Raw genomic sequence first — 24,539 nt, 5'->3', positions numbered from 1 at the left:
TGCTATCATTCAGTATTGTCAAAATATACCAATATATATTTGTGATTGGAAAAGAGCGGGAACATTTACGTAACTTGGCACTATCAGCAGCAATCCACTGGTGCTCAAAAGAACAGTATTTGAAGCATGCAATGAAAATTTAGGAGACAACATATGTATGTTTCTGACTAACCTTTTGATTTTCACAGTCAAAGTCAATGAAATAATTATCACAGAATCAAAATCATGAGAAGGGCATAAATGGGGGCTCTAAATCAGAAACCAATTTCATAGGTTGTTCCCTACCCCCCCCCCCAAAAAAAAAAAATCCATGCCAAATGAAGGGATCCCTCAAGTAGAACTTGGAGGATTAGCAAGGCAGAGGATGGCTATACCACTGCTGTTGCAAATAATCAAATCTTAATGAAGCTCTCTTATCACTATGCCAGCATCACAGCAAATAGAAACGCTGGATTTTCTATTGCCTTAGCAAACACATCGTGCTTGCAATGCGTATCAAAAAATTCATGGCTTTCACACCTTGTTGTTGTCATATGTCTGTGGCTGAACTGATAAGACATATACAGCCCTATTTTGACAAGCAACAAAGTAGGAAAACAACCAAACAATTGCTTTGTAGGAGCCGCATGTTTCACTGGCAATAACTCATGGGAACATTTTTGGACAGGAACAGAATATTTAGCAGTTTCTGTAGCATTATCCTGATACAAGTCTAAAACATTTTATGTTAAGAGAGTTGCTTACTAAGCCATCTAAAGTGGCATGACTAATAACTACGGGGAAAATGAAAGGCAGTCCCAAAACTGACAAAGCAGGCAGAAAAATCCCTTCAAAGATAGAGAGAGAAAATATGATGGAATACTGTCATATCAAGTTGTTGTTTTTAAGGAAAGAGAAGATGGGCCCTGGACTGAGACCAACTTCAGCATATTTATCCTAAACTCATTATCTGAAGGTAAGCCTCATTTATTTCAATTTAAGATATAGGCATTAGAAGTTTGATGTTGCATCCCACGTATTCAGGGACACAAAAAATGTTAACTTTTGCAATTCTAAAAATGAAAACCAAATTGCCCAGAACAGATGAACTATAAAATAAATGTTGGTCAGCAAGTGAAACGTCCATCCTGAAATCTAAGAATTCTGGGCAATTACAGCCTTATTAAAATGCTGCAAGCTCTATCTTTTCCACAGATCATAACCTGATTGGTTTTGTTCCTCTTCACACTCTCATCAGTAGCAAGAAGCTCATCTTAATTCTTCTCACATGCCTTGGCATTGCCTATCCTGGTTATAATCTGACAACATACAGTGGTACTTCAGGTTACATACGCTTCAGGTTACAGACTCCGCTAACCCAGAAATAGTACCTTGGGTTAAGAACTTTGCTTCAGGATGAGAACAGAAATCGCGTAGCGGTGGCACGGCAGGCCCATAGCTGTCAACCGTCCCTTATTTGGCGGGAAACTCCCCTTATCCCAGCACTGTTTCCCGCTGCTGTCCCAGATTGATGATGTCCCTTAAATTTCCTGGGTTTCAAAAGAAGCAGCTCCTCTCCCTCCCTCCCTGCTGGCCAGGGAGGAGGGAGGCTCCAATGTGTTGCTTGGCTGCGTTGCTCACCCAATAAGGAGTCTAAGAACGACTGGGGGGTGGAGCTTGCATGCCTTGTGCTGATCAAATCGGCCGCAATGCCTGGGGACTCACCTTTGCTCAGCGCTTCCCAGCGGAGAGGTGACGGTGGTTTTCCTTTCTGCATCCCTTTTGCCGGGTTGCTGTGCTGTGGGAACCACCGCTTGAGGCTTTGTTTGGCTGCTGGTTGACTAAAATCCCTTATTTTGGCTGCTGATCCCTTATTTTCGAGGCTGCTGGTCCCTTATTTTCAAATCTGTAAGTTGACAGCTATGGGCAGGCCCCATTAGCTAAAGTTGTGCTTCAGGTTAAGAACAGTTTCAGGTTAAGAACGGACCTCTGGAACGAATTAAGTACATAACCAGAGGTACCACTGTAATACAAAATGGGTATCATTTTCAAGTATGATCAACATTCAAAAGAAATGGCAAACAGATCAAGAAACAGTGAAGAAACAAAGCATCTCTCAGTAGAGTACTCATCTAGGACGGTTATCTGTTAAAATTAAAATATGGAGCTAGGTTTTGCCCCAACTGTGCATGCCTCACACATACTATTCCACACTGGAACGACACACATACACTGCTGGCTCTGGGTGTAGGGACCTCAGATGCAAATTCCTACTTAGCTCTGAACCTCCTTGCACATCCTAGTTTCTTAGCTATGGGGTTCTGTCCTGGGCCCACTACAGTTTAACAGCTGCATACAAGACTTGAACAAAGAAATGGAAGCAGCAATAAATACCTTTGGGAATAATAAAAAAGCATGCATGATCAAGATATAATTTCTCAACCATTCACTAGTGGTGGGCTCTACCTTTAGGTTGGGGAAAACAGATTCACAAATAAAGGATGGGTGACACCTGGTTTGACAGTTGTTCATGAGATCTAAGATCATGGAGAGTCCAAATAAGTAAGGTTATATAGAAACAAAAATATTTTAACACTGTGCTAACCAATCTGATGAATATTTGTTTTAACTTATTTAATAGGAAGCAGCAGGGGAAGAGTAAATGTAGCCAGAGGTCTAAAGAGGCATAAGTAAGAGAGGGTCACAATTCAACTAGACTAAGATACATGGATAAGAACTCTAAAATCCCTGGCCTATTTTTATTCCAGAGGAGTGCCCAGGAGAACAGAGGAAGATTACTTATCAAGGCAAGCCCCCTCCACAAAATATGGGTATGATAGTATTATTTCCATGCTGAAATTATGAGCATTCCTGCAAAGAATTCACCTCTGTGAATATCATACAAGATATTATGCAAGAATATCATTTCTGTCACAACAAGAACCACAGTTTCCATTCATTTGCGTGTAATTGTAAGCATGCTGTGTTGATTATTATCTGTCCACAGTATATAAATGGAATTGAAATGGTAGTTTCAACTGCAGTACGAATAGGGATGACATATTTTTTTTAAAGAAGAATACTGCAATTAAAGAAATCTGAACACAAAACAAAATATGCTTCTGCTTTTTCATTTTTTCTATACAAAGAACAATGAAAATCTCTTATTTGACTCTGAAAAATCACCCTTAGTTTGTTTGGCTATCTATCAAAAGGTAACAAAACACACAACACTCATCCTTGTTCTGGGTAAAGATCCAATAGAAGAAAGAGAGGCTCCATGTGCTGTTGTGTACTTTGTGCATGATTCCCCCCCCCCCAGAAGCTCAATCTGTGGTGCCCTAAGCCAAATCCAGCTCATTATCCATTTATGGTGGTCCAGTGTTGGCTGCTTCCATTTTCTGCTAGCTCCCTGGGATTGCATGAATAGTAAAGACTAGTGATCCCCTAGACCAGGGCTAGGCAACCTAAGGCCCGGGGGCCGGATGCGGCCCAATCACCTTCTCAATCCAGCCTGCGGATGGTCCGGGAATCAGCATGTTTTTACATGAGCAGAATGTGTCCTTTTATTTAAAATGCGTCTCTGGGTTATTTGTGGGACCTGCCTGGTGTTTTTACATGAGTAGAATGTGTGCTTTTATTTAAAATGCATCTCTGGGTTATTTGTGGGGCATAGGAATTTGTTCATTATTTTTTTCCAAAATATAGTCCAGCCCACCACATGGTATGAGGGACGGTGGACCGGCCCACGGCTGAAAAAGGTTGCTGAACCCTGCCCTTGACAGCCAGCATACATGGATTACAATGCAACAGCTTGTCCGTGTTCCTTCAAACCCCCTGGTGGGCAATTCAAGACAAAGCCAATCTGCATGCCCGCCACAGCAAAAAGTATTAATGCCTTACTCTGCCACAAGGTTTGGGGATAAGCCTCCTTAAGTGAAGAACAGGAACCCACAGTCCCACCAGTAAAAAAAAAACACATTCACCCTTGTAAGCTCTCAGCAAAGAAGAAAAGCTGAGGAACTCCTAATTTCCCAGTGCCAAGTAGCATGCTGTGGGGCTTGGCAGTCAATAGAAATGCTGTGCGATTTAGGCTCTCAATTGACTACAAAGCAAGGTCCAATCTTGCCATGGTGTTGTCACTCAAGAGTTCTCTATGTCCTACAGAACTCAACCTTGCCTTGTTCTCTGGAAACAGATTAAAGGGTAAAGGTAAAGGACCCCGACAATTAAGTCCAGTCGCAGACAACTCTGGGGTTGCAGCCCTCATCTCACTTTACAGGCTGAGGGAGCTGGCGTTTGTCCGCAGACAGTTTTTTCGGGTCATGTGGCCACCATGACTAAGCTGCTTCAGGCAAAACCAGAGCATTGCACTGAAATGCCGTTTACCTTCCCGCTGGAGCGGAACCTATTTATCTACTTGCACTTTTTGGCGTGCTTTCGAACTGCTAGGTTGGCAGGAGCTGGGACCAAGCAAAGGGAGCTCACCCCGTTGCAGGGATTTGAACCGCCAACATTCTGATCAGCAAACCCAAGAGGCTCAGTGGTTTAGACCACAGTGCCACCCGCATCCATCTGTCTCTGGAAACAGATTAGCTATCATCAAATATCTACTGGCAGGCAGTTGCTGGATGACATCTTCCATTTCTGGTCTCCATTCAAGTATTGCTCTGTGCCTCACAGGCTGTCAGCTGGCCCAATACCAGGGGTAGCCATGGACATTTTGGCAACTGAACCAAAAGTAAATGCAGCTGTCATCCTTTTTTTTCTTTTTTTGGGGAAAAAGAGGCACACAGAAATGCAGGGGGGTATGAAAATAGCAAATCTGCACCAATGTCTCTACATAGCACAGAACATTTGTTTGCTATTGACTGATGCAGGATTTCTCATTGCCAGAGAGACACGATGCTTTTCATACTGAACAACTGCAGGTCTCTTCAAGAGTGCAATTGTTGTTGCAAAAGCCTGTGCTTGTGATATTATTGTTATTTATTGTTTGCAAGCCGTGTTGGGATTCACTTGGGTGGAAAGTGGCACAGAAATGCAATAAATCAATCATAGCAGCAAACAAAGCTCCAGTTATAGGTATGCTTCTCTTCCATACCTATGTGCCTGATCTTTGGATCCCAACCTCAGTTTGTATTTGCAGACATCCCTTCAAAAGTAGTAAAGTGTATCAGATGGCAAATAAGGCATGTCCCGTCCTGCGCCTGCACGGACATTAGGTCGTGGAAACTCATCAGTTGATGGGAACTGATCAGCTGAATTTTTAATTCTGATGGCTCCAAGAAGTCTCTTTATTTTCACATAAACCTGGGGGGAAATGTAAACATGTTCTACCTGAGCCTGAAGGCTACTTATCATTGGAGATCATTTTGCATAAATTACACCCACATAATACCCACCTATAATTTTGCAATCATGAAGATCTGTTTTTAAAACATTTGCGCGATTCTTGAATGTGAAAATTTATGCATGGGATATCATCTGTACATTAACAGAAATTATTGCTTCCCCACCCCAGCAAAAAGACAGTTTAGAATCAAGGCACAGTTTCAACACCTCATACAAAAGAAACCCAGCTAAAATCTCCAAGGCTGTAGAATAAGTTAAGGTCCTTCCCTAATTAGATATTCTTTTCCCCATTACCTAAAGATTGGTGTTTGATGCAATGGGAAGAACGTGCATGGCACATTACCATGCATTTAATAATGAAAAAGGTCACATAGACAGCTACTCATCGTTACAGAATCTGGGCAGCCAGCCAGCAAAAGAGAAACAAAGGATCAATGGATATTAAATTATTATCAGACATTATGAATAGTTTCTTGGCTAGCAAAGTTCAACAGTGAAAACATTTGACACACTATTACTTCTGCTTCATAAAAGCTTTCATTTACTTAAAAGGCTTTGATGGTTAGAACTTCTGACTTCCCATGAGATCTACTGGAGAAGATGAATTCTGGGAGTCAGATATCTCAAAGCAGGAGGGGGAAATCCGGCTTGCTCAGAGTAGGGATCAACCAAGACAGCCCAGTATGGCACTTAACACACCTCCTTGAGGGTCACTACTAAATTCCTGGGAGGCTGGCATCAAGAGAAGCTCCACTAGGAAAGGATGTCGCTCAGTGGCAAGACACATTCTAAGCATGCAAGAAGTCCCAGGATTGATCATTGGCATTCCCAGAGAGAGCTAAGAAAGATTTCTATATAAAACCCGGGAGAGCATCTGCCAACCAGCATAGATAATACCGAACTGGATGAGCCAATCAACTGATTCTACAAAAAGGCAGTTTTCTGAGATGTCATTGGGCGTACCATATGGAGGAGCCTGGAAAAGGAGGTATCAGGAGAAGGATTGGCAAGTCACACGAATGAGCTCACTTCCTCCCTCTGGGTTATTGTTTCATTTTAAATTTCCATTTCACACTGGAGAAAGTGTGCGAGGAGTGCAGCAAGGATGCCAACTTGAATAAAACATTGTGGGAGGCAGGTAAGCCCCGCCCTGCCCAATCAATCACAAGATGCAGTGTGTACACATCACTTGAATGGCAATGCCTATCAACTGGGAGTGAGAGGCTCAAATGTTTTATTGCATGGGCTAAAGGGAATTTGACCCCTAGGAGTTGACTCCTATGAAGTGCAGCATTTCTGTGCATGGAGGTCAAGCCATGTGGAAGATGGTGAACCCTGTAAGGCTGAATGTTCTGCAAGTTGCCAAAGGGGGAGGGTGCTGAGTCATCTTCTTAACAGATTCCCCATAATCTCCAGCACCAAAAACAGACCATCAGCATAATGTAGAGAATGCATCTTCTTGTCGTATTACCAGATCTTGGGCTGGCTCACCCTGCCAGAATCTAGGGTGCTTCTCTCAAGGAATTATATATTGATTTAGTCAAAGGCCTGTTACCAATATAGTAGTAATCAATGCTAATGAGGGGCATAGTGCAGATGTGCATAAACAAAAAGGTCTGCCTCCAATAGAGGCTATTACTTTGACTTTCATATTGTGTGAGGAGTCTCCTGTAAAGAGATCACAACCTTTGACTGAAGCTTCTTGTGGTCAAACAATCCTCTGGAGCCAAAATAAAAGGGGGATGGGGAACATGCAAGACAACAACAGCAAAGTGCCACTGAAAACAAAGAATCCAACACTCAGGAAAAAGTGTGTGCCCAGCACCAAGAGGACAGCCGGGCATCTGAACCAGAGGCCACTACAGTCAGAGCTCACAAACAGCCACCACTTCAAAAGCAAACTGTCACTTAGTTTGTCAAAGCCTAATGCGCAGGACATCTCTAGCTGAGAGATGCTTCTAAGTATCTAATGGGAAATGATTCAGAAACTCTGTCAATGTGGGAAACATCCCAACAGTTGTCATTGGCTTCGAGGCATGCGAGCTGTCAGATTGCCATGGCTGAACAAATTACCAAATCTGAGCGGAGAGATAAGTCCAACTTCTCATGCCTGTTAAGTCTCACAAGGCCAGCATGCAAGCAGTTATCAAACTTGTGGAAGAACAGGACAGAGATGACAAAAGGGAACGTTCTGTGTTTTCTGTCACTGCTTATGATCATTTTGCTTTTGAAATGCCTGTGCTAATACACATGATTCCAACAAAACTAAATAAATAAAAGCAGTTTCCAATATTTCTAATGTCCTGGACTGTCCCACCATGAAAATCTACTCTGAGGATGTATGGCCTGATCCAGAGGGGAAACACACATATCCCCCCCCCGCCCCAACAACTGCACATATAACTGCTGGTGAAGTGGGGGGGGGGTGCTAATGATAATGAGCTAAAGCTTTCATGAGCTTTAAATAGAAAATACCCAAATTATCTGTATCCAACAGAGACAATCTGCATGGCAGAAACCTGAATTTTCCTTCTGGATCAGGTCATATAAGTACAAAAGTGTGTTGGGGCAAAGCTGAGGGGAAGGTAGAATTGGCAGGTACCAAGAAGTCCTCATACGGAATGAGATGTGCTCTAGGATCTCTCTCATTAAATGCTAACTACTGGGAGATGGGATTAATTCAGACACTCTAACTCTCACTTCCCAAAGATATGACCCACATAGTCACTGAGGATAGCACCCATCTCACTTTTGTATAAAAAGGATCTCTGGAATTGAGCCTTTCTCTTCAGAATTTCTACATGAAAGGTTTTCAAAGCTGGTTAATTTCAATATTAATAATGGAAAATGTATTTCAATTATTTTTAAAAAACAAAATACTTTATAGCAAACATTTTCCTAGATTAAACATTAAAATTGGATTCAAGTTTTTTAAAGCACACTATTAGAATATGCATTGCACTTTTCCCCCCTCTAAAGATAACAAGGTAACCCAGCTTAACAGTGACAGTTATGTAGAAAGCATTTCTAGATTTGTAATCTTAATTGCCAGCAAAAGGTTTCATTAAATTGCACTGTAGGAATTGATTTGCGATGGGCAATTTAAATGGGCTATAATCTTACAGAGGAAAATTAAGACATTGCAGACTCATGGAAGAATATAGCCTGAACATTCAGGCCTCTGATAGATTTGCAAACGGTGGGAGGGGGTGGGTTCATATGTAAGCTTTTTGAAAGAAATCTAATTGCATCCTGTTGTAACCTCCAAGGACTCTAAGCAGCAGCTTTTGTGTTGCCTCTTTTAAATAGGCATATCCATGTTCATTGACTACAATAGCCAATACCTTGCTGCAACTTAGTTCTCCAAACCCAACACAGCGACTTCAAAGTAATAAACAAAAAAATTGGTGTGGCTCATACGTATACACCAATGTATAAAAATATTGTTGCAGCATTATTTTAACTTCATTTTATTAAGGTGTCAGATTGTCTGATGATTTCTCATATAGCCCAGGACTTTAGACAAATTTATCACACCTAGCACTCTATAGATGAATGCTAATGGCACTATGATACAGCTTATTTTTCAAAGTTTGTGGAGGAGAATTACTGTGTGCCTGCTATTGATGATTCTGAGAAAACTGAGTGTCTTTTCCCTGACAATATAAGAAGAGCCTGGCCCTTAAGCAGCTTTATCAAGCAGCAGTGGCCCCCAAGGTTCAAGAACAGTCCGTGATCTTCAAGCATAACATGACATTCCTCAACACTCTTTTATTATTCTGTCTCTAAGCACAGGCCCAGACTGAGGAGGGCAAAAGAGGGCACATGTCCCAGGAGGCAGGTTAGGGAGTGGCAAAATGGCAGCGTAGGAGATAGGAGCACTGCAGCACACAGTGACTCTTTACGTTCCAGCCAAGTTCCACATATTGGAAGAGGTGGGGGGTTATCCACCCATCTCTTCTGGTAGGAAGCTCAACCGAGCTGGAATGTAAGGAGTCACTGAAAGTATGCTGCAGCTGTGCAGTGCCTCTCCCAACTTTCCCATGCCATGTTGTTATCAGGGCCTTACTCTTCCTCCTAGATCAGGGGTCTGCAACCCGCGGCTCCAGAGCCGCATGTGGCTCTTTTACACCTTTGCTGCGGCTCCGGGGCGGATACTAACGAGGGGAGGAGGCGCATTGTGCGCCCCGACACTCCCCACTGTGGCAGGCGCTGTACTGGCTGTGACGTCGCATGGGGCGGTGCGTGCGTTAGTCCCGACGTCACCTTCCCGCCCGCTGTCAGATCGCGGCTCTGGAGATATATTTGTTTTAAATATTGCAATGGTTTTGCGGCTCCCAGGTTTTTTTTCCTTCGGAAACGGGTCCAAGTGGCTCTTTTTGTCTTAAAGGTTGCAGACCCCTGTCCTAGATGTTCCAGCTGGCTTCCACTATTTTAAAAAGCAGAGATGGGTGGCAATAGAAAGTTCTGCCTGCTCCTTGCTCACTCCCGCAGGGAGAGGAAGGCATGAAGCTGCAAGACAGGGCATGAGTTTGCAGACTTCCTTCTTTTGGTGGTGGCAGTGGCAGTAGTACGGGAGGCAAATGGGAGAAAATACTTTCTCCCTTTGTCGCTGTCCCACTGCCACCAAGGGAAGGAAGCCTGCATGGGACCCAAACAGCAGAGCTTTGTCCAAAAGCCAGCACCCATCTCTGCATTGCTAGTACAGTATTATAAATTATTCTGGGAAATTGAGATGAATTAAAACATTTATTGAACCAACAGTGATACAGAGAGAAGCGAATGGATGCATCCCTCCTTACCCGCTTCCAGGAAAGAAAGACAGGGGTGGGAAATTGCACAGATGGGTCTCCTAGGCTTTCTACAGCTATGCAGCTTTCCCCAATATCACTCAAGGACAAAAAGAACAAAATAGGTTAGCATGGGGGCTAACTATCTATTCTCCACTACAGCCCTCATCACATGTCATGGGTACATATTGAACCTGAGCATCACACCAGAGGCCACAGGCATTTGGAGGCCTTGCATTTCGTTTGGAATTCAGAAAACTAATGGTCTGAAACAAATAGCACTTAACCTGCTGCATCTAAAGATGTGGTTACACACAGTGGACTGTAAAAGCACAGTTTAAAGTTCTGCACAGCTGCTATGGATGAAGGTAGCCTGCTTCCTAGCTGAGATCCGCCACTGGGAGCACATGCTTTGGTGCTTTGTCTGTGAACATTTCCAAGTGCTACTATTGCATTGTGAAGCCCTTAGGAAATTTGTGCCCATCTCACCTAACAAACTACAATCTCTACATTCAGACTAGAGCTACCGCTTCCCACTGTGTGCCAAATATGAACACAGATGCAGATATTGATCATGCTGGTCCCTTATTAAGGAGTTTCCTTTTCATATCCTCCATGGGACAGAGTCCCTGAAAGCCTGATGAGAAGCATGTGATATGGCCTTGCCACTCAGCTGAGTTTCAGCCCCTAATATCAAGCCAATATTAAGTATTTTTAATCTGAAATCTTTTCAGAATTTTCTGGTTTTTAACTAGAACTGCTGCTGTATATCTTACTTTTCAAAACAGTGAATCCTTAGGACAGGGTAAGACAAAAGCCTACTCAGTAAATACAACTTTTAATCACCTAACCCATTTTTCACCAAAAGTTATCTCAAAATATGCCAGTGATGGGGAGTGTCACTAGTGTTAGGGAATCAGAAACTGCTCCTAGAGTTACTGGTAAGTATTTAGATCCTTCCCTTGAGATCATAAAATAAAAAACTAAAAAACTCAGATACTTAGCTAAAGCTAAGCAAACAGTTATCACTATTCCCCTGATGGTTTGAGCATTCCTCTCAAAGTATAAACCTAGGAAAGTCACAAATGCTTTTAGCCTTACAGCTTTTTAATAATAATAATAATAGAAGAGAAAGGGAGCAACTCTATTCAAATTCTCAAGTGAGAAACATGAGACTGCATTGCTTCCCTAAGGCATGCACAACCTTTATTAAAGTTCTGACTGCCCCCATTGTCATCACAGGGTATATTCAGATGAACCTAGAACAAAGTAAATGCTTGCAACACTTTTTCCACGCTGTGCCTCTGCATGCAAAATGTGCAATGAATACATTTCTTAGGCATGTCAAACACTCTGCTATCTATTATTCTCTGATACTTCAGAAGGAGGCTTTCTCCTTCTGAATTCAGTCCTTGCTTTAACAGGGAAATGCTGAAAAAATTCTAAGCCATACAAATCATAATACATAGTTATCACAATCAGCCTAAGCTCAGCCGACAAAGGAGTAGTTAACATTCAGGTATCAACTCCAAAAAAAGACACACACAAAAAACCCCTAGGCTCCAGAACAATGACATTTTAATGTCATCATTTCAGGCTATTGTCTGGGCCAGATTATGCTTTCCAAGATTCATATGTATAGGAAGCAGCTTGGGGAATAAAGCACTATTGTATTACCAGAGTGAGGATTGTCCTTGTGACAATCTAATTCTAGACTGGTACAGGAAATCCTAAAAATCTGCCAGATCTCCTATATTTAAAGCCTAAAGGACAAACAGTGCAATCCTGTGCATAACTGTGCATTCAGCGGAATGTACCTCCCAGATAAGTCCACACAGGATTGCAGCCTTATGTCTCTTGTTATTAGCATAGAAGCAGCTTCCCATCTAAAACTAGTAGTAGCGAATGATAATGAATTTGGGGAGCAGGGCCTTAGGCTGTATTCCCTATCCCTTCAGATGAAAGCTCTATAGGGATTTTACTATGAAAGAATGCCTTTCATTAATGTTGTGATTATACAGGTGCATAGGATTGCAGCCTTTTTGTGTTAAGTCACAAGCCTTTAGACACAACAAATACAGGCATGAGGAAACTCCCTAGGTGTGTTTGTGTGGGATCTGCATTCTGCTCATGTGCTGTGGCTGAACCAGTCTCTTCCATACTATTCATACCAGATGCTTCTTTCTAAGCTAAGCATCTGGCTCTAAAAACAAGCTAAGGTAATAAAAATGATACCTTAAGAACTAAATCATTTCTACCTGTCCTAGATTTGCTAGTCATTACCCCCTGGCTCTGCCTACTATTAACTCTCCTGCTTTCTGACTCAGCAGCAGCAATGGACACCGTGCATTACTGTAAAATGTACCACATGCTAAAACTGCCAAATATTTAAGCAGGGAACTTAAGAATAAAAACAAGAAGAAATGCAGCAACCTGAATTAAGCAATAAGAATAGCTCAGAAATCACCAAGAGGCAAGACCCTAAAAAAATTAAATATGTATCAAGCAAACATGTATAACCTCCACACACTAGTCTCTTTTGTCCCCTACTTCCAACAAAGCCCTGAAGGAAGATGAGCCACACAGGGTGTCTTAACAGCTGAGTGACTTTTCCCTGACCTCACAGTATGATTATCAAAACAGGTATAGGGCATCTTCAGTTTCCCACAGATTTCAGGGAACAGTTACTATAGAGCTCTATAGCCATACACATCCTAGGATGTAATATTGTGGTCTGTTATGTTATACCATATGTAAAGTTTGCTTGGAGCTATGCAGCACCTATTTGCATGGTACTGACCTATTCCCTTGAACAGGAAGCCAACAAACTGGTGAATTTTGCTGTATGATGTCTAAGAAGTACAACCAGGCTACACAAAGAAAGAAATCTTTACATCAGATGCCTAGTTAGGCAGACTCTAAAATGGGGACAGAATAAAAATGCTAGTAAGAAAAAGAAAAACAGCCAGTGCATACATATTTGCTCCAATAGTGCTATCTCTATTCATAAAATTAGTCTCAGCGATGACAACTTTAAACGAGAACAGCTGCCCGAGTCTGGGTCCGGTGCCCTATCTTACTGCACCTCATTACAGCTCTAATGGCAGAGACTCATTCGCATACCCCTCAGAATTTATTTATTTGCACCAAAATTATTCACAGAATTCATTCAGTCACGCATCCCCAAATTTCAAGCCCAGCTTTCAAATCAGATTTTAAAACGTGAGCTCTCTCTCCTTAGGATTCCTGTGGTACACGCATCAACCTTTCATAAAACTTCACACCTTCCACCCTCCAATACGGCAAATGCTGGAGAATATAGGAGGTGAATGACAGGGAACTGTCTTGTTCTAAACTGCCCCAGGCAAACTTTAAGAGCAACAGCAGAAAATCAGCAGAATTATTTCTGTAAGTGTCTCTCCAAAGTTAACACCAGAATCCAAACAAGTCATACATGAGGCTCCACATAACCACAGCGATACTGTTTGTGTTATTGTTGCTATTATTAAAATTTATGGACTGCTTTCTATATCCAAGGATCCCAAAGCAGTCTACAGAATAAAATCACAACACTAAAATGTTTAAAACTTATAAAATCAAATAAGCAACCAGATGGACAGGGTATAAATATTTATTATTAATTATTATTATTATTATTATTATTATTATTGATTTTATTTACATGTAAATAAAATCAACAGCAACTAAAAAACCATGCCAGAGATATCTGTGTTGGTTTCTATCATCAACACACACCTTCCATTAAGCCATTACTGAGGACTGAGGCCTCTGGAGCAGTATTCAGTGTGACACAACATTGATCTGGAAAGAGAAATTATGCATGCAAGGAAATGTCTTAGGCACATACAAAGCTCTATGGATCCCAGTAAAGGAATCTGCTTAGGTCTGTAACAAGAATATGGGAGCAATTTGTGTTGTTCTCATATTAATTTCTTGCAGAATCCAGGATGTCTATAACCATAAGATAAACTTTATTAACTATTTACAGAACAAGGAGTCTCTGTTAAAGGAAGCCATAGCTTCTCTATTTCTGAATCATCTTCCTACCCGGAGGCTCATCTGATTCACTAAAGCACAACCCATTTAAATTGATAGTGTCCTCACACAATACACTGAGTAATCCAAATTAATCTAAATAGCTGCAAGGAGAAAAGGACATTTAAGAGATGTTTTACTGAATGCAGGTGCCAGTTCTGTCCATGGTGCTATTTTTATGCAAAGCAGCATACTCTTGAGCTTTCAGCAAACACAGGAACCAAGTGTCTCAGAATTTAGCAAGGGCTGAAAAACTGCACCTGCACAATGGAGGCAGGTGGAATTACAGAACTGGTTCGTAAATGTTTGCTTTTTGTTATTATTCTGATAAAATCTTTTTAAAATTGCAAAGCTCTTTGCCTTCTGTCTGTGAGCATCCTAATAAAAAATGAATTAGAGAAACCAGTGGCAGCAAAGGCAGTACACCTCAGATTCTAATCAAAGCCCTTTCGCATTATTGTTGAAGTTAACTTTTGAACAACAAATGGGAACAACCAAGAAGAAGCAAAACTCCCTACACAACACAGCACGAGTGTGGAATTTTTGGCCATAGTATTACAAAAAGCATATATTAATGTGAAATCTGATGAACAGATAATGTTATGACCATTATTATACTGAACTATGCAAACTAAAATAAGAATAATCATCTCATCTCCAGGGTGCAAAGAAAGGAAGGAAGCTATTCCTTTCCCATATTCAACACTGCATGATTGACTTGGCATATTAATGTAGGGATTGATGTGCACTTTTTTCTCTAAAGCATAAGATATTGATCTCTGCCACAGGCGGGATACCAAACCAGATGGACCACTGGTCTCATCTGCTCTGTCAAATCTTATCAACACAGTGTTAATCTCCAAAAGGAAAGAAAAAGAACAAGATCACAGTTCCATGATCAGAGGAGCCCAGACTGAAATTTTTCATAGTATTTCCCTGCCCTCCCCCACTTTTACTACCAGAGTATCAGAGAGGAGCATATGTCACCTTTAGACAAGGCTCAGCATAGAGAAATGGTCATAGTGTCATGCCGCCACCAGGAAAAAGTGATGAGTTCCTTATAAAGTAAATTGAGCTGATCTTTAAATATTGTTAATCAACAGAGAATTAGATTACATTATGCATGAAGATTTGTAACATTGCTTATTTCCACAAATACTCTTTCCAAGAATGGCTGCACAAGTTCATATGACTGCCACATATGGAATGTCATACCGACTGCCTTACATCCTCTCCAATACATTGCTTAAGATACTTTGTTTATGTAACTATATCTGAATGCCATCTATAAATTAAATTACCTTATGTAGGTTGACATGGGTCTTAAAGGGTTTTTTCTCATAAGTTGTTCCAGTCAGCCTCTTCTGTTCTGATATCTAGGTCTATTTCCCCGTAATTGTTTGGTTGCTGAACATTGTCCAGCAGTAAGGTCACTAAATATTTTGTACAAAATTGACAGGATCTTTTTAGAATGTTCAATCGTATTCAAAATTAAATTTTCAAAGGGTGCCAATGACCAAAGGGCTTGAGACTTAAGTGTTGAGCTTGAAATAAAATGTACAATTTGATGAATAAGTAGCCAATTCACACTGCATCCTCTCATATTTTCTATTTGTTCTGCTGTGAGGGAGCTGTCGTTTTCATAAAAATTAGCCAATATTTATAAGACTTTTTCTTTCTATTTCTTGCCAATTCGATTTCTGTCAAGCATGTAGAAGGAAGGGTGCTATCCAAAGGTATTAATGCTGATATAGATAGAGCTAATTTGGGGGTCTAAATTTGTCAAATCTTTAATTTTGCTTTTTCGTTTTTTTCCATTTCTTGCCATTTCTTAAGGGTTTCCACTGAAAAACATATAGGTAAATTCTGAAACAGAAATAAAAACTTTGGAAGTACCATATTCTTAACTGATGCAACTCTATCCATCCATGACAAAAATGCCTTACACCAAGTTTTGATATTCTTATTAGTGACAAAAATTGTAAAACATATAGGTAAATTCTGAAACAGAAATAAAAACTTTGGAAGTACCATATTCTTAACTGATGCAACTCTATCCATCCATGACAAAAATGCCTTACACCAAGTTTTGATATTCTTATTAGTGACAAAAATTGTAAAGTTGTGTCCAAGATTTTGTATTCCCAAGTACTTAATATGATGTGGGCAAAGGCTGAAGCAGTTGTGGTGGGCCTCGCAGCTTCCTCTTGCCACGTAACGTCACATGTGCATGTCGTGCGCATGACATGCACACACACTGAGCACTCCCAAAGTTGAGGAGAACCCATACCCATGCCAGATGCTGACCCCGCTAGCTTTGGAGTTACCAGCAGCTGAGTGCCAAGTCCCTTTGGACATGCTGATTGGTGGGTTTGACTCTAATTGCTTTTTCAAATGGGTTACCGGCAAGACAATAAGGGATTTCCATTTTAACTCATTTCATACCCTTCTCCTTTTCATTGTGTTGTCCAGCCCATTCACATTAACACCCAAGGTTACATTTTGGACAAATACTTTTTATTTTTAACGCTAGTTCCCACAAAAATTATTTTGGTTGCCACATATGCAAAAATTGTTTTGTCCCAGTTCCAAAATTTGTTTTCATTATAGCTTGAGCAAAAATTCAGTAGATTTCATTTTTAAAAATTATTTTCAGTGTGGCATAAGTAGAAATTGTTTAGTCTCCATTCCATTCCCTGCTCCCCCATATGGAGCCTCCCAGGAGAGACTCAATGTGGATCTTAATTAAGGGTCTGCAGGTAGCGAGTGTATGAACGGAATGAGCAAAATCACATTTAACTCTTTCCCCACCCCCACTTATACAACATTCAAACAGATCAATTTATTGCAATGTTAAAAAACGGTATGCCCTTTCACCATCTCTTCTAGCAACTGCAAGCAAGGGTTTCAGGGTACAATGCAGGTTATAGCAATAAAAATGAAAAAGCCCAAGACAGGTTACAGGAGAATGTTGTCCCTGCTTTCCAAGCAGATTCTTGAGTTTCTTATAACTACAATCCATCCTGAGGCATGCATTATCAGCCAAAGTAACAGCATGCAGCTCAAAAGGCAAACTGGCAAAAGTCCAGAGAAACAAACATTGAGGTATGTCTAAACTTGCAAACTGAACACTGGCGATACAACTCTGCTCTGGGACTAACAAAATTAAGCCTTCTTCATAAGGCGTAATTCCAAGTGATCTGAAGTTCTTCATCACAGTGTTGCAGCAATACAAGTAGTATACGCTTGAAACTGTGGCAGCAATGAGAACGAACTTGGAGATTAAGTATAACATTTTGTAACAAAAGAAATAAGGAAGGGAGACAAGAAACCAGAAGGATAGAAGACTCCAAGCAGCAATCGAAAACAACCTATTCATTTTTTGAGTTTCCAAGCACATTGTGCAACTAAAATGCTGATTATTATCCACAAGGCATTGTACGGTTGTTGGCTCTTGAAAAAGAAAATAATGTGAAGATAATGAGTTCCTTACAGTGAGAGGCGCAAGCATTTTGCTCATAAAAACCTGAATATTAAGCTTTCACCTTAACACATTTAAACAACCTTTAAAATATGTACAAGCAGCTTATTAATTTTACAGCAAGATGGTAAATCTGAAACCTGGAAAGAAGAAAAAAAGAAATCTCAAATATAAAAGCTGAGCTCTTCCAATGATATAGGTAATTACTACAAAAGGGCACTATTAAACTGTCAGAATTCTATTTGAATTTAACCCAGTCAATGATCAGCTCTTTTCTCTCTCTCTCTCTCTCTCTCTCTCTCTCTCTCTCTCACACACACACACACACACACACACACACACTGAATAGGACAAGATCTTGAACAGGAGTAAATCTACAAGGCTTCATCAATGTCATGTTGATTTACACAAGCCTTAAGCAAGACCCATTATTTCAACACATTTAAATCACTCGAGCACTACAAGAGTTTGATAGCCGAGTATTAGAATGACTCACAACAAGAGTTTTCTGCTCACAGCAGGCCTGTAGCATACATGCTTCATAATTGCTAGCTTATTCTTTGCATGTTAGGGGCAGATTTGAATTTAGAAGAGTGTTTAAGTCCCACAGCCTAGTCATGCATTGCATCACAATGCTGCAGAGATGGCTCAGACAATATGGGAAAACTCTCTGCAGGAGATAGTAAGACTGAACGATGCTCCATCTATCCTAACATAGTATGTTCCTGGCCACTGTCCTTAATCTCAAATTCATTGAAGAGGCAAACTGACCACGGTAACTCACTGGCCACACAAACTACACAGATTATCTTTTGAGACTCTTAACCTGGTGGAACATGCAAACAGCTCATGCTATTGGAGAAATAATCAAAAAGATATTTCTGTTGCATGTTAAAATTGGCACGGATATGTAAAACTCAATGTGCTATTGCACTCATGTCATGCTTGTGGGCCTCTCATAGACACCTGGTTGGCCACTGTGAAAAAGGAATGCTAGACTCCATAGGCCTTTGGTCTCATCCAGCAGGGCTTTTCTTATGAGACAAGAACCCCATAATTTATTAAGTGTCTAATCATGTGCTACTCTTACAACATTAATTCAGCCAATCATACCTTAAGAAACATGAAAACTAAACATTCTAGTTAGTACTTCTTGGACCACCTAATCTATGAATCCAGTTGTAGATAGGTAGCCGTGTTGGTCTGCCATAGTCAGATAGGTATCTGAAGAAGTGTGCATGCACACGAAAGCTCATACCAAGAACTAACTTAGTTGGTCTTTAAGGTGCTACTGGAAGGAATTTTTCTTATTTTGACTAATCTATGAAATTTGCTTTGATTGATGGTGAGGAAGTGGTAAGGTACCTCCAATCTACTTGATGATACAGAAGTAACTAATCAAAGAAGGGGTACCCAAAAATCACACAAATCAATGGTGTTACTAGGAAAGAAGAAAAGTCCCTATGCATCAATTAGATTAAATCATGAAAAAACTTTAAACTTTAAAAACTTTAAAATGCCTTTTAATGCACATTTAATTAGTTTAATGCACATTTAATTAGTTTAACTAAATGTTTGTTTCGCTTATGTTCAAATTCAGTGGAAATCTGGAGAAAGGACATAGCTGTAAACTTTTCTCTTTTCTTGCGAGGCATCCTATTCGGAATTAGGGCATTTCCCTTAAAAAATGGGAAATGTTGACAGCTATGAGAAAGGAAGAAGGTGGAGAGGTCAAGGGAATTCTGCAAAAAAACAATTTGGAGTAAGAAGCCATCAATTTCTGCTCCAACCAATGCTTGTTGCATGCAGCACTGTTTCCATTCTGCTGCAGTTCAGCTTCTAACGAACACTATATTATTGTGCTTGCTGTTCACTGTGGCTGAATTTTATATAATTAAGTTATTATTACATTCATTTCAGTACAAATACCATTAATTTCAGTGCAAAGGAAACAATGCAAATTGGGGGAAGGGAACATCAATTATTTATCATTTGCAGACTGAAAGCAACAGCGAAGACCAGTCATATGTACCAGTCACTGGATTGATTTCCTCTCCAGACATGGGATGAATTGAGTGTACACCAGCAATTTCTGCTACCATTTCAGTCAGACATCTCTGACATCCCTAGCCTGGAGCTGCTTTTAAAAGAATACACTCTTAAGTCAGTTCTGCCTTAAGTGATTGTGCACTAACTCAATGAACCTAATGGCATAACCAGGCATATCAAAAGTCCTGGGCAAATTTATGCCTAAGTTTAAAACAAACAACAGTTCACCTCAAAATGTGAACCAAGTAACATTTATTAATAACAAAAAGAAACATTTTGACAATACCCTACCCCCGGCACTGTTTTCAAATCAATGCACGTCTATGAAATTCTGAATAAGAAACTTAGCAAGGAAAGGAATCAATCCAAGAGAAATCAATACTATTGTGTCACAGAAAATTGACGTCTTGCATCTACACTGGTTAAATAGATTCTTACTGAACCAAACAATGCTGCTTGTTCTTCCAGCAATTTTTACGTGGTTTATTGTGGTTTCCAGGAAGTTTTTCTCAGTTAAAAACAACTATGATGCAGCAACCCTAAGCATGCTTACTGGGAAGAAAACCCCTATTGATTGTAGTGGAACTTACTTTTTATTAACATGCATAGGATTGCACAGTTAATTTATGGCTCCTCCCTGAAACCAGTAACCTACAAGCCCCCAAAATTATGTTATGCTATCAGTAGCAAAAACTTATTTCTTTGCCCATAAGAATAATTCTACTGATTCCAGCAGATCTATTCACATGGTTATTTAGGTTATTAATTTTTAACTTTAAAATGAAAAGTTAACCAGGATTTAGGTATGTAATTCACACCAAAGCCATTAAAAATTGTATGGCTAAATCCAGTTCAACTGTGAACATGATTAGTGTCAATCCCATTTTAATTCTGTCTGGGAACTAATAAATCAGTGAAAAGCTTCCCTTCTACCATTACAACTCGGGGGTGGGGGCAGGAGCAGACCCCAATTTTCTACAGCTTTCTGAAGGCCAATCTATAACAACAAAGCTAGATGAGATCAAGCTGGAGATCAGGGCTAAGAATACTAATTAAATTGAACACCCACAAAATGTGGTTATGAAGAAAGCATATTAAGGGCTGAGCCTCAAACATATTCATGGGGTAGTGTTCCTCTTCCCATTCCAATTTGCACAGGCAATGTATGTTACAGAAAAGAAACCACAAAGAACATGGGCACATTATTTTCTTTTCCTCTATAAAGGTGGCTAAACCTTTACAGTCTCCTAGCACAGTTTTCTTACAGATGGAAAACAGGAGCATGTGCTAATTTAACACCATTTCTTTCCTATTTATTCATGTAGGAGACCAATTTATTTCCAATGAACAAATCTGTTCCAATAATTAATTATTAATGTTAGACAGCCGTCAAATACACAACATCTCTGGATGAGTATCTCGCAAAGAGGCAGGCAGGTAGCACACATTCAGCCCAAGGATTGTGGTCCAAAGTGCTTCTTTCTATAATCCTAAATATGTTTCACTGAAGTTTCTGACCCGCATCCTTTTCCCTGGAAAATTCAGCCAGGAAGGAAATGTAATAATACCCAATTCCCTATGTTATTTTGCAAACACAAGTAAGAGAGAGATCACCCAAGCGTGAAGAGTCATTAAAATAGATCTTACATATATCATTATAAATTTAATAATCTCCATGACGGCTAGAGTTCAAGTTAAAATGAATGTCAGCTAAGCATGACCAATTGATGTTATCCCAGCTGCCACCGAGCCTCACTTGGGGTTATATTATACTTTCAGAGGCCCCATTTTACATGTGCACCAAACACCCAGAGCCAAGAGCAGATGGAAGATGTAGGCCTCCATACTTATCAGAGTTTCAGTCAAAACCGCATATTAATATTAGTAAACCAGCTCTACAGTATCTTAGTGTCAAGAACACCAAATGTTTGTCTCATAGAGCACAAGCCTTGTATACAGCAGGGCTTTAAAATATATTAAAGGCCTCTAGAAATTAAGTCGATAAGAGGAATTTTCTTTCAGTGTCTATTGATTGTTATTTCCATCTCCGAATGGGGTTGTGAAAATGGGAGAATGAAGGGTCCTTGTCGCCTTCAGCTGATATAGCAAACAGGAGAGAGGGAGGGAGAGAGATTCTTTGGGGAAGGCTCCCTAAGCAAACAACTGCATTTTCATCTTGTTGAGAGAGAGAGAGAGAGAGAGAGAGAGAGAGAGATCTATCCAAGCTGATTTTATTTCCAGTGGAAAGTAAGTTTTATTCTTCAACAGACTCAGCAAAAGAAAATCAAGACACATAATCCTTCTTGTTTCACTGTATCGCTGGCATTATTGAAAAGGAGAAGTAAAGCTTGATGCTCAATTTACAGCTCAGGCATATTTCAACAATTTTCTCAAAGCGATGCATTTAAGTCACAATGAAAAAAAGGGATCTCCAGAGGAACCAGAATACATTAGTGTACCACCAACTAATCCCTGTGGACTTATGTAGCAACAACACATCACAATTTGAACCAGTAAAATAAGTTTAAAATTCAGTTGCTCACTACTTTCAATTACTACTAATGAATGACAACACTATATTGGATATAGAGTCACATGTCAAAGAAAAACCCAAGGCATAGTTTTCATCAAACTCTTGCTGGCCAATGAAAAGCATACAATTATTTAAGTATACTGTCACTTTTCTCAAACACATGAGACACCAGGAAACATATAGAAACCATCTTGCAAATCCACGGGTACCAAATATTCCATTAAGGTTGCAATCCAACACTCACTTACCAGGGAGTAAATCCTACTGAAGACGGAAGAACTTACTCCTATGTAAACATGCATAGGATTGCACTACATGACTATTCATTTAAGATCTTACATAGAAAACAGTCCTTTATGCATTTTTATTTTTTTAAAAAAACCCAGCACCCACCAACAAATGAAATAGTAAGTTAGCTTTATCTTCCTCACTAGTGTCACCACGTGACAGCAGACTCATTATAATAACTAATCATTTTCCTGCTTATTTTCCTATTGCTCTTTCAAAAACAGCTAGATGCTTCCCAGTTCTTTGCTGCTCCCTTACCACTCAGTGCCAGCCAATTAAACTAGATCAATGTTCAATGTTCAACCTAAGAAAGCTCATCCACCACCAGCTACAACACTGAAAATCTGCGTTGAATACAAAAATTGTAAGTGGCATTTGAACTCCCTGAATCATGCTCAGCAATTTAAGCACAAAATGCCAGTGGTGAAGTCTTGTCACTTACTCTTTTTTGATCTTCCAGTCCATGTGTCACAGGCTTTCTTTTCTGATGCTGGCTAGACTCTGATCCAGATTCCATTTCCCAGTAACAAATATCCTGCGTGTCTCCTGAAGCTTTTTCCTCAAAATCCACAGTATGAATAAGAAAACATTAATGTGAAACGAAAAATAGAGAGAACCTTCAAATCTCTTCCTTGTTTTTTATATTCCTTTCAGATCTCTGGTTTGCCATCTCTGCTAATTATCTTAACAGACAAGCACTGTAAGCCCTTTATTCCCTATTTTAGCTCAGATGTAGAAATCCATTGATGTGCATTATAGGGAGTTGGCAGAGCTGAATCCATATTTAACAGTCTGTGCCACATCATTGCTTCACCAGCATCTTCCTTGTTGCTCCACCAGCATTCTTGGCATGGATAATATATGTGTCAATAAAGGTGTAAATGTGCATTTAATCCACTGTGTTGATATTATCAGCATCCCTCTCCTAGGCCACCTTCCTCCCATAAATCAGTGTAAACACTTCACAATGATAATTGCCTTTTGCAAATCTAGCAAGTGTAAATTACATAAAACCATCCATGCAACGGTGTCGTCGTCATCGTCTTCTTCCACACAAGCAAAGGCCTAAAAGGGGGAAAACACATATTTTATCTGTTTGACAGATGAAAGGATCTTTATTACATTAGCAGCTAAAATGTGTGATAAAATCAGAGCTTTGCACATATAAACTTCTTATGCACATGGTTAAGAACACACTGTTGCTAAAATAATGGGTAAAATGTAGTATCAGATGAGCTGACTTGTGCAACAGGGCATCCCTTTCCTCTCTTCTCCTCTGAAATCCCCTCTAAAATCTGCTCCAAAGTTTTTTTTTGGGGGGGTACATAGGGGACTGCAGGGGGAAAGAGAGGAAGGGGAAGTCCCACTGCATGAGTGAAAGTCAATTCTCCTCACATACATATACCACTGGATGTCTCCCAATATGTAGGCCCTCCTTATTTTGGCATTTAATTTAACAGAAATGATATCAATGTTGTTTTACAAGAGTAGTTTAATGTGCTCCAACATTCTTTCTATATACTTTCACTGTCATCTAAATTTCTTTCTCTGTTTCAGCCAAATATAGCCATCTGTGAAAGGCACATGGAAAGCAATAACATATTTTGTGTAATAATCACCACGTAAGTTAATGTTCAAGACTGGACAGTTCCTGGCTCTACCTCTGCAACAAAGAAATCCAAGAAAGACACAAACACATTATCTATAAGCCAAATGAACTATTGTTACTCGGTGAAAGAAAAACAAAGTTACTATCATCTAAAAACTGTATTTGTAAACAACTCATTCCCTATTCTAATTTTAAAAAATGATTAGTTGAGACCCTGCAGTATATAATCATGTGTCACCTCAAAGGAAAATTTGAAAGGCCAAATTGTAATATTTATTTAGGTGGGGTGCCTTGTTGTCTAATTGGTTCTTTATCTAAACACAAAAATGAAAATGGGTCCCATAAGGAATTATTTACAAAGAAGTCTAGATAAAGAGCAACAAAGTCTCCTTTTTTGCC

The 24,539-nt window shown here is 39.9% G+C and overlaps 1 protein-coding gene across 2 annotated transcripts in view; it reads right to left on the bottom strand.

The window, feature by feature from the left end:
- NAV2 (neuron navigator 2) overlaps positions 1 to 23,585 on the bottom strand; it is a 543,877-nt gene extending 520,292 nt beyond the window's left edge. Inside the window, exon 1 of one of the 2 annotated variants that reach the window (XM_082223099.1) lies at positions 22,974 to 23,585. In XM_082223099.1, the coding sequence (XP_082079225.1) occupies positions 22,974 to 23,048 (75 nt within the window). In that variant the 5' untranslated portion in view covers positions 23,049 to 23,585. The remainder of the gene's footprint in view (positions 1 to 22,973) is intronic. The other variant, XM_082223101.1, reaches the window with a different exon arrangement.
- Between the last annotated feature and the right edge of the window lie 954 nt (positions 23,586 to 24,539).

Source organism: Podarcis vaucheri (genome assembly GCF_965113315.1).
Source record: "Podarcis vaucheri genome assembly, chromosome: 1".
Taxonomy (NCBI): Eukaryota; Metazoa; Chordata; class Lepidosauria; order Squamata; family Lacertidae; genus Podarcis; species Podarcis vaucheri.
Note: the sequence above shows the minus strand (reverse complement) of the source record. Positions and strands in the feature narration are given on the sequence as shown.